Source organism: Natrix helvetica, assembly GCF_964273705.1.
Source record: "Natrix helvetica genome assembly, chromosome: 4".
NCBI lineage: Eukaryota > Metazoa > Chordata > Lepidosauria > Squamata > Natricidae > Natrix > Natrix helvetica.
The window spans coordinates 32,687,169-32,697,241 of NC_138550.1; the positions used below are offsets into that span (position 1 = coordinate 32,687,169).

Below are 10,073 nucleotides of genomic sequence, written 5' to 3' on the forward strand. Positions count from 1 at the left end.
GGAAAAAGAAGAAAATGGACTTTCTCTTTTTTTATTTTTTTCTGTTTTTTACATACTGTCCCGTATATTGCTGTTTTCCTTTTCATCTACTATAACAATAAATATATTTTAAAAGGAAGGAAATTGAATTTCAGAGTTGTAAACTATATTCATTATAAGTATTCTATATAAACAAAAGCCAAGCAAACTGATAACCTTCCTAATCATTTTTCTCTGAAATCCTATTTGAAATAAAATTTACAAATAGTACAGCAAATTTTAACATTATGCAATACTGTAGTTTAAGTTACAATCTCTCACCACTTAATTGAAAGTACATTCTACCTATTTCCATTTTAAACATGTACAATTGCAGTGTAAAATGAACAGATTTATTACTAATTTGAAGCCGGGTGTATCCAAATTAGCCAATATATATATATAAACTGTTGGAAGAAGGGTTGCACTCATGATTTATTTAAACGATATTCCTTTATGTAAAATGTGATTTTTTAAAAAAAAATCTAAGGAATTTCCCTTTATAGTGAATTTGTCTGCTGTAGGAGTTGCCCGTTATAGAAACAAATCATCTCTTGGTTTCTGTTTTGCCATTGTGCAAGTGATACTCTTCAACTGAGGAAAGAAAAATTATATACAGTAAAGCAGAGGGCAGCATGAAAGTTTTCCGAAGGGGTGAAGAAATGGAATGTTGGTCTAACTAACATAAATTATTTACTTAGTATTGGTGAAGAAAATTTGCCTTCGAAAATTTCATCCTACTGTCTCTATACACCAGCTTTTCCCGCAGAAAGACAGCTTGTTTAAAGCTGCTTTCTAATTGTAAGGGAATTACAAAAAAAAAAAAGTTAATGATGGAAACATGAAGTGGGAGGCCGAGCTGCTGAAGAACAAAAGCGAAGCGGGGCAAAAAAAGACAGGGTGGGAATGTGGGAGGAGTAAAACGGGGATGGAGGGAGTGTTTCAAGGAAGGAGGGGGGTGAAAAAGTAGATGAGGGGATGGACGAGAAAGAGGGGGGGGGTCGGCCTATTTTTCTGGGCCTCGACTGGCGGCGACCGTAGGGGCCCCTTAATCTGAACCCCTTCGCCCGCATCGGTAACTGGGTTGCGGGGCTACCGGAGGGCAGTTTGGTCAAAGGTGAGTGGGTCGTCTCACCCCCGCGGAAGGTCCCCGAGACCTTCTAGTGCAGAACAGAGTACAACGGCCCCGCGGTATAAGGAGAGCGGGGTCCTCGCTTCCTCGGAGGGATCCCATGGACCCTGCGCTGCAAAAGGAAATCTTGCTTTGCCTCTATGCGACGATGGGACTGGTATGTTGGGCGAGGGTGGTGGCCGGAACGGGAGACGCCTGGCTCCTCAGCCATGATTCCCCGTGCCTCGGCAGCGGAGAGAAAGGCTGGCTGAATATTCTGGTACCGAGCCAGGTTATGCTTCTTCTTTTTTTCAACCCATCGACGAGACATCTCGGCGTCCCGATTTCTCTGTACTGTACAGCTGACCGAGGGCGAAAAAGCAGACGAGAGTAAGCAGATAGTTATCCCACCACTTAACAGGGTGGTGTCTGGAGCATCCAGAGGGGACTTCAGCTGTACATACTGCGAGCCTGGAATACAATCCTGGGTGAATTTTGCATCCAAGTCCCCCTGTGCAGGCACACCGTAAAAAAAAAAGGGGGGGTGGGAGGAGAAAGGAAAATAAAGTAGTCTGAATCTAACATTTAATAAGAACTCTTCTAGGCCCTACTTACCTGGCATTTCCAAGACACCTTCGTTTTCCATCTTCCAATCATGTGTAGGCATCCAACAAACTACTGTGTTGTAAATCAGTAGCCCTGGCGAATGTATTAAGAGTCAGCTCACATGGAGGAAAAAAAGTTTTAATTCCTGCTTAAAAAGTGATCGATTCATGGAATAAAGCAGTTATGAAATCAAAAGGTTAAGAAAAAAGTACATGGAAAGTACAGTAACATAATGTAATTTTAAATCCCACAGAGAGAGACCCCTGAAAAGAAGTTTTTAAGGACAAAACCAAATGTATAAATCAATGTATGGAGGTGATGGAAGCAAAGATGATTTGCAAGAATAGAAAGGTAGGAGACTTATAGTGAATGGTGCTGATGAAAGGTAGATTTAGTGATGTTTCCTTTTTATCTTGTGCCTTAATTCCTTTGGATTCTTTGATATTTTCTCCCTGTTCTTTGCATAATGTTGCTTTCCTTGAATGGGTCTATATGCTTATAGATTTTGTCCTTGTGTTGCTGTTTTAAGAAGTTTCTAAGGATAGATCATTCTGTTGTGCACTTTCAAGTCAAAGAGATGCTCCTGAGCATCCCATGCTCTGCGTGATCCAGTAATTTTCCATAGCTATGCTATGCTTGGATGACAGCAGTGGTGGTCTTTTTTTCAAGAATAGTCCACTTCCGTTACTGTGATTCTATTAGACGTTTTAGTTAAAGTTTGTAAGGACATTTGGATTTCTGTATATTATTATAACTGACATTCTTGAAGTGTAATAGACAGAAATATCATGATAATTAATTATTAACAAATTAACATTTCATATATACATGGGATAATTGGCCCTAAGATGATATAGTAGCAATGTGACTATGTTGCTAAGCTTTAGGGAGACCCAACATACAAAAATAACTCTGTTACATAGGAGTTACTTGTTCTGTCTGCCTTTGGAAAATGCCTTGCATATTATTGCACCTATCCATCAAGTTCATGTGATATTTTATAACTTGATAAGTCTTATGTATGTAGTGTTTGTAATATTTTGACTAACACAATGCAGCCAAGTCCGTACATTGAGAATTGTGGAACTAGTAACTTTGTTTATGGAAATATAAGTAGCATTCGTTGATGTAATATATGTATCAACTGTTTTTGTATTTCTTTAGCAGACGCTCAGCATGTCTTGGTTGCTCTGACAATGAGCATCAACCTGTCCCTCAGTAAGGAGAATGTCTCAGAAAACCTCACATTGCTGGAAGAGGGAGCAGGCAGAGTCACCGAGTCAATTGCTATCATCATTATTGCTATTTTCATCTGTTTAGGGAATCTAGTGATCGTCCTCACTCTTTATAAGAAGTCATACCTGCTCACCTTAAGCAACAAGTTTGTTTTCAGCCTCACTCTGTCCAACTTCCTCCTTTCGGTGCTGGTGCTTCCTTTCGTTGTTACCAGCTCCATCCGCCGGGAATGGATCTTTGGAGTCGTTTGGTGCAATTTCTCTGCCCTACTCTATATGCTCATCAGCTCTGCCAGTATGCTCACACTTGGACTCATTGCTATCGACCGGTATGCCATCTGTTTTTTTCATGAACTGAATATGGCCACATTGGGGTGGGGGGAGTTTTTAACACGTACCAGCATTGAATATACAGGGGCAGAGAAATATGTTTTAAATAATAATGCCACCAAGTCTATACATTGAGATTGTGGAACAAATAACTTTGTTTATTAATATGTAAGCAGCATATGAATATTTAGGCAGCAAAGAGAAAGTGTGTTTCCAAGAGACAACCCTGGTTCTCCAATTAATCTGATCCAGTTTTCAAAAGACAAACTCATTCCTTTAATCTTTTTCATGTTTGGTATTATTCAATTTCCTATGTATTGCATCTACCCTAACGTTACTGCATACTCCTTTTATGTTTTTCAGATACTATGCTGTCTTGTACCCCATGGTTTACCCTATGAAGATTACGGGTAACAGAGCTGTTGTTGCCATTGTGTATGTGTGGCTTCATTCCCTAATTGGATGCCTTCCGCCCCTCTTTGGTTGGTCATCTTTAGAATTTGATCAGTTCAAATGGATGTGTGTAGCTGCATGGCATAAGCAGGCAGGTTACACCGCTTTTTGGCAGATATGGTGTGCTTTGCTACCATTTATGGTCATGATCATTTGCTACGGTTTCATATTTCGCGTGGCCAGGATTAAGGCACGGAAGATTCACTGTGGCAGCGTGGTCATTGCAGCGGAAGACACGCAAAGGAATGGGAGAAAGAACTCGAGTACTTCAACGTCCTCATCAGGCAGCCGAAGGAATGCTTTTCAAGGGGTCGTTTATTCTGCCAATCAGTGCAAAGCTTTGATCACAATTTTAGTTGTAATTGGGGCTTTTGTCATCACATGGGGGCCTTACATGGCAGTTATCACATCGGAGGCACTTTGGGGTAAAAACTGCATTTCCCCTGCCTTTGAGACCTTAGCAACATGGTTATCTTTTACAAGTGCTATTTGCCACCCTTTGATTTATGGACTCTGGAATAAAACTGTACGCAAGGAGTTACTGGGAATGTGCTTTGGAGACCGGTACTACAGAGAATCATTTGTTCAAAGGCAAAGGACATCCAGATTATTTAGTATTTCTAATAGGATCACAGGTAATTTTTAAAAAAATATTAAAGTGCCTCTAGAAGATACTGTAAATTGCAGAATGACCACCATTTAATTAGTTTGGTACAACCACTAGTGTTGTTTACCTTTTATCACGTGGTTTCTTTGTCTGCTTCATGCTTGAGAATTTTTGGACATGGACATGGCCACAATTCTTGCATATACTCAAGGCAGGCAGGAGACCTTGGGAGATTCATTTTGTCCGATTATCCATTTTATTCAGATAAACTTCACTGAACAGCTAAGATAGAATAGGAAAATCAACCTCAGTGCTCTCAGGACACATCCTTTGCATATGCATATTTTTGTGATATCGTAGCATCCAGAGCCTCTTGCAATTCCTCTGTTTTCGGTTTGTTTGTTTATTATTTATTTATTTAAAAAAAATCTTTATCTCCAGTTTAACTGTTCTGGGTAATGGTTTCCTATTAAAGCTGATCAAGGAGCTTCAACCTATAGTATAGATTAATTTATTACTACCATTACAATTGCAATTGCTTTTACACTGTTCTTTGTATGTAATTGATTCTCCTTACAGTTAGCTCTCTTTCCCGCTAACAATCACAATCGGCACAAACATTATCACATATTAAAACCTAGATAAATATAAATGTTCAAAGCATTTCTTTAAAAAGTTTTTCAGAATAAATAACAGAATTGGAAAGGACCTTGGAGGTCTTCTAATCCAACCCTCTGCTCAGGCAGGAGTTGTACACTAGTTCCCAACCGCCGGGCAACTCCATGTGAAGCCATGCCACCCAATGACCTTGATTGCTGCCTGCCCTGGGGGCGTTGGATGGCTCCAGGACTGACCAGCTCAATGGGCACTGTAGACCAAATTCTGCCTTCTCTGTCCTTAATTTTCATTATTTTTGAGCTACTCAAGCTCTAATACCAAGCTAAAAAGAAGTATAAATATTTTTTTCATTGACTTTATTAGATACAGGTTCCCAATGGTATGAATTTTAATTCTGAATTATTCAAGAGTCATGCTTAATAAATTCAGATGTTAAAAACTTTTTTTTTTATTCCATTCGATCATGTCTAGTGCTGATTGGACAAGTAGCTGCAGTTTTCTTGGCAAGGGTTTTGAGAAGTGATTTGCCATTGCCTCTTTCCCAGGGCTGAGAGAAAGTAACTGGCCCAAAGGTACCCAGTTGGCTTTGTGCCCAAGGCAGGACTAGAATTCACGGTCTCCCTGTTTCTAGCCTGATATCTTAACCATTACATTAATGTAATGTATGTAATGTTCTTGTTACAGACTTAGCCATTATTAAATAAAATGCACTGAGGATATTTGAAGATGTTTGGCTAATTTGTTTGGATGTTGAAATACTTTTACAGATCTAGGATTGTCTCCACATCTGACCGCTCTCATGGCAGGGGAACGGACTTTAGGACACAGTAGCAGCACAGGAGATACAGGCTTCAGTTTCTCTCAGGATTCAGGTAACTTTTTCTTTGAGTTACGTTGCAACAGTGACGTGCGGTGAGGTTTATGACTCATGAGGCACTGACACAGTGCTAAGTTTCAAATATTTTTAGACTTGTGGACTTCAACTCCCAGAATTCCACAGCCAGGCATGCTCAGTTCCAATTTAAAGCGACAGCATTTGTTTTTCTCCTTTGCTCCTTCTTTCTTTTTCTTTTTCTTCTCCTTCCCCTCCTTCCTCCCTCTCTCCCTTCCTCCCCCTCTCTCAAACACACACACACACACAAGTTGGATTGGACTATCTCTCCTACCCCTTCCCTCTCTCACTCACTCTCAAACAAACACCCACACACACAAAAGTTGGATTGGATATCTTCTCCAGTGGCTTGAAAGCAGCTCCTCTGCCATTCCCCCCCCCCATTCCCCTGCTGCCTTTCCCAAACACCTCCACCATTGCAAATGCAGACTGCTGTCTGGGTGGGAAATGCCTGGAACACAATAAAGCCCACCCACCACCTCCTGCTGGCAGGCTGGGGTGAGAGGAGAGGCAGAGAAGCCGGAGGGGAGCCGAGCCGAGCCTTCCAAAAGAAAGAGGCTGGGGGGAAGTGTGTGTACTACAGCATGGCTCTTTGCCTGGCTTCCTGCCTCCTCCTGTGGTCTCCTCAGTGCTCGCTTGTGCTCTCCCTCCCCAAGTGTAGTTTGATTGCAGGTGGAGCCACGTTGCCTTTTCAAACTTGTAATCAGTGAAGCTGGGCTAGATTTTTATATAGTTTTATCCAGCTGTGTGTGTGAGAGAGAGAAATGAATGGGGGCCTGGGGAGGAAGTCACTACACTTGGGGAGGGAGAGCACCAGTGAGGTTAAGCAGAGCCATCCACGGTGAGGCAGCAACTAGCTCAGCTTTTTCCTTTTTTTTTTTTTTTCATGATGAGAGTGGTGAGGCTGTGCCTCACTTGCCTCACCTGACTGCACGTCACTGCGTTGCAATGAACAAGAGCCAGCAGTATGATGCAGCCAGACACACAAAAAGCTTGCAGTAAACTTGAAATGCAACTTAGTAGTGCTATCCTAGTGCTATCCATGGAAAAATATGCATCTATTATAGAATTCCCGCTTCCCATGGGTTTTGTGTGTGTCTATGTATGTCAATGAAAAATAATGGAAAAAGCATTGAGAAAAAGACTACTGGGCAATAAGTGTGTAGACTTCCCTGTAAAACTCAATGAATGTAGGCAAGATGGAGACAGTTAACTGTAACTTCTGATTCTCTCCTGCAAATGCGTCCAGTGCCTGTCCCTACAAATAAGTTTAGTGATTAAATCAAATACAATTTAATATAAAATTCATAACCAAAGATGGCTTGGTTACAAGAAAAAGTGTGCAAAAGAAAGTTGAAGCATTCTTCCCATTCATGTGCTTCCTAACTCTATAATTAGCATCATAAGCAAAAGACATTCTTGCCAACCTCACTTTTCTGCACTGTAGTAATGATTCCAGCTATCAGCTGTTTTCTAGATGTGAGGGAAGAATACAGCTGCTATATTGCCCATATCACAAACATACCATTTTTGCATGTATCCATTAAATGAATTATCCCCTTAGTCAACTGTTTAAGCCATGATCTCTTTTTAGGGACAGATGTTATGCTGCTTGAAGATTATAGTTCTGATGGAATTAATCACCCTCATTGTATTTACCCTCATCGACGGAGTTCTGTAACTTTTGAAGATGAAGTGGAACAAATTAAAGGTATGTTGAGGCTAGGCATGCCATTACTGAACTGTGTGTAAGACGGGACTGCTTGGATTAAGAATTCAGTCCTCAGTTGCTATTTGGTTTTACTTAATTTTAGTTTGAATTTAATTAACATTTAATTTAATTTATTTAATATAAAATTAGACTTTACGAAAGACTTGAAAATGAAATAAATCTACTGAAAAGTCTTATAGCTGAGAGATGCATATAATCTAAAAGGGAAAATTAAGGAGGGGAGGAAATAAATTCATTTACATAAAAAGTTGATGCTTAATGAAGAAATGAGTTCTGTTTCATATAGTGTGTGTGTGTGTGTGTATGTATGTACACACAAACATACATTATACATTACATACATTATACATTAGTTTTATCTTATTCTTTAGGGGAAAAATAGAACAAGCAAATATTTTGCAGGATGTAGATTTATTGGACATTGTCAGAGAATGTGGTTTTGCTCTGAACAATAGGAACTTTTAAGATTTTTGCCTGTAAATAAATTTAGTAATGACCATGCATTATTTATATTCATAGATATACAGTATACACATATATTAACAATTGTATCCTCACTGTCCAAAGGCTGTTGATCTGCCTGTATGTCTAAAAAAAGTAAAAGTAAAATTATTTATATTACATTCAGAAAGGATAAACATTCATTATAGAGAGTTTCCTTAAATAGAAAAGGACAAGCAAGGGAAAGGTTTCCATATGAAACGAAGTACAAAGGAAAGTGAAAAATATGGAAGGACAACAGCTTCATGGATTTGTAAGGAGAACTGAGTAACTGTTCTAAAATGGAGAAAAACTCATTTCTTCTCTTAGCTTTACTTAGGTACTGGTATTGACTGCTAAGAAGTCATGCACGAAAAGTACAGTGGACTATAGAAGAGAAATCAGCAGAGCAATTTCAGAAAAAAACAAAATGAAACCAAGCTCAAAATTAGAACTCTAGATAGAAGATTTAATCTGAATTACTCAAGGGCTACTCTTAGAAGTGCTGCTGCAAATGTTGGGAATAATAGTAGTTTGCAGTAGTTTTGAATAATCTCTAGTCTGCCTATTTCAGTGGCAGTGCGGAGGAAAGTACAGCATGTTTTATTCTGTTGTATTTTTAAAAAAAAAATAGTTTCTTTAAAGCCTGTCTTTGTTATATAGTTTGCTGATGGCTGAGATCTACATATTTTATTTTTAAGTTTATGGATAGACGTCACTTGTCAGATTAAATTATCATGCATACGCTTGACCCATTTTGTCCTACATAGAAATTCCAAAGCCACAATAAGATGACTCTTCATGAATGTATTTCATTACCAGAGAGATGACTACAATGATCAAATTAACACTAACATATGAGGCATTCATATGGCGTTAGTGGGCTAATATCTCTCTTTTCTTTGTTCAGAAGCAGCAAAGAACTCTATCCATGTAAAGGCTGAAGTTCACAAATCTCTGGATAGTTATGCATCCAGCTTGGCCAAAGCAATTGAAACGGATGTGAGGATCACCTTGTTTGGAGGAGATGCCCTCTCTGGCTTTTTGTTCCCAGCACGAACTGCGGCAGGCAACAATGCAAGTGCAAGGCGTGGCGGCAGGGTCCACATTGGACAAAAAATACAACTACAGAGCATTGAAGAAGGAAACACTTAAAATTGCTTCAAGAAAACAAATAGGAAAAAAATACACTGAAAACTGTTGCACCGCCACGATTCCCTGCAAGGAAAACAAAACAGGTCCCAGTATTTTAAGCAAAGCTTTAAAAACTTCCCAAAGAATCATCTTAACACAGTGTTAGAAAACAAAATAACTCAAAATATTGGGAAATCAAAAGTATGAAAAGGTTCACTGATTTTCTATATTTTTGTTCCTTTTCTAAAGCTGCAGAATGTCCATCTTTTAATACATAACCCCCCCAGAAAAGTTACATTTTTTACAGCTAATGCTTCTCAGGAGAAATTCATCATAAACACTGCAATAGCTACCATTTAAAAACCTTTATTCCTCAGTTGTTAAACTGGTGGTGATCAGAAAATGTTTTAATCTTTATATTAGGTGAAATACAGCATTTATTAATCAGCTTACAAAACACAAGGAATACAAAATGTTTTTTCTCTCTCAACTTTATAATGTATAGTTTTTTTTAAAAAAAAGTCGATATGTTTTTTAAAAATAAAAGTGGCATCCCTTGCAAAAGTATACAAAGTTATGCTGAGTTTTAAGTGGCAAACGGGTAATTTGTTTTCCTCGCGCAAAAACTGGTAGATCATATAGAATGAATGAAGGTGTAACTTTGTTGATAGTGTTGAATGTCAGTTGTGATTTCACTTGTACCTTGCAGAGAAAATGCAATGTTTGTATAGCATTAGGAATCATACTTGGGATACTTTCGTATAGTGATTAAGGAAGTGGGAAAGGGAGTAATTTATATGGGTAATTAGGATTAACAATTTCATTAATATGGAACAATTCCATTAATATTGTGCCCT

The 10,073-nt window shown here is 38.8% G+C and overlaps 1 protein-coding gene across 7 annotated transcripts; it reads left to right on the forward strand.

Moving 5' to 3' along the window:
- Window positions 1-792: 792 nt before the first annotated feature.
- Window positions 793-9,802, forward strand: GPR161 (G protein-coupled receptor 161). Of its 7 annotated transcripts, none has more exons than XM_081949890.1 (7): window positions 793-918; window positions 1,989-2,086; window positions 2,900-3,299; window positions 3,664-4,388; window positions 5,746-5,850; window positions 7,465-7,581; window positions 8,993-9,801. In XM_081949890.1, the coding sequence occupies exons 3-7, from the start codon at window positions 2,932-2,934 to the stop codon at window positions 9,235-9,237; spliced, it is 1,560 nt and encodes a 519-aa protein (XP_081806016.1). In that variant the 5' UTR covers window positions 793-918; window positions 1,989-2,086; window positions 2,900-2,931; the 3' UTR covers window positions 9,238-9,801. The 7 variants fall into 7 exon arrangements, with proteins under 7 accessions (XP_081806016.1, XP_081806019.1, XP_081806013.1 ...); XM_081949893.1 differs by lacking the exon at window positions 793-918 and adding an exon at window positions 1,002-1,135 and having other exon boundaries at window positions 3,664-3,782; window positions 8,993-9,802; XM_081949887.1 differs by lacking the exon at window positions 793-918 and adding an exon at window positions 1,002-1,135.
- Window positions 9,803-10,073: the final 271 nt, after the last annotated feature.

Excerpts from the sequence above, each read along its gene's own strand:
- GPR161 (XM_081949890.1), top strand. The coding sequence starts at position 2,932 with ATGAGCATCAACCTGTCCCTCAGTAAGGAGAATGTCTCAGAAAACCTC. Across the intron at positions 3,300-3,663 it reads GGACTCATTGCTATCGACCG|ATACTATGCTGTCTTGTACC; the intron begins GTATGCCATCTG and ends TATGTTTTTCAG. Across the intron at positions 4,389-5,745 it reads TATTTCTAATAGGATCACAG|ATCTAGGATTGTCTCCACAT; the intron begins GTAATTTTTAAA and ends ATACTTTTACAG.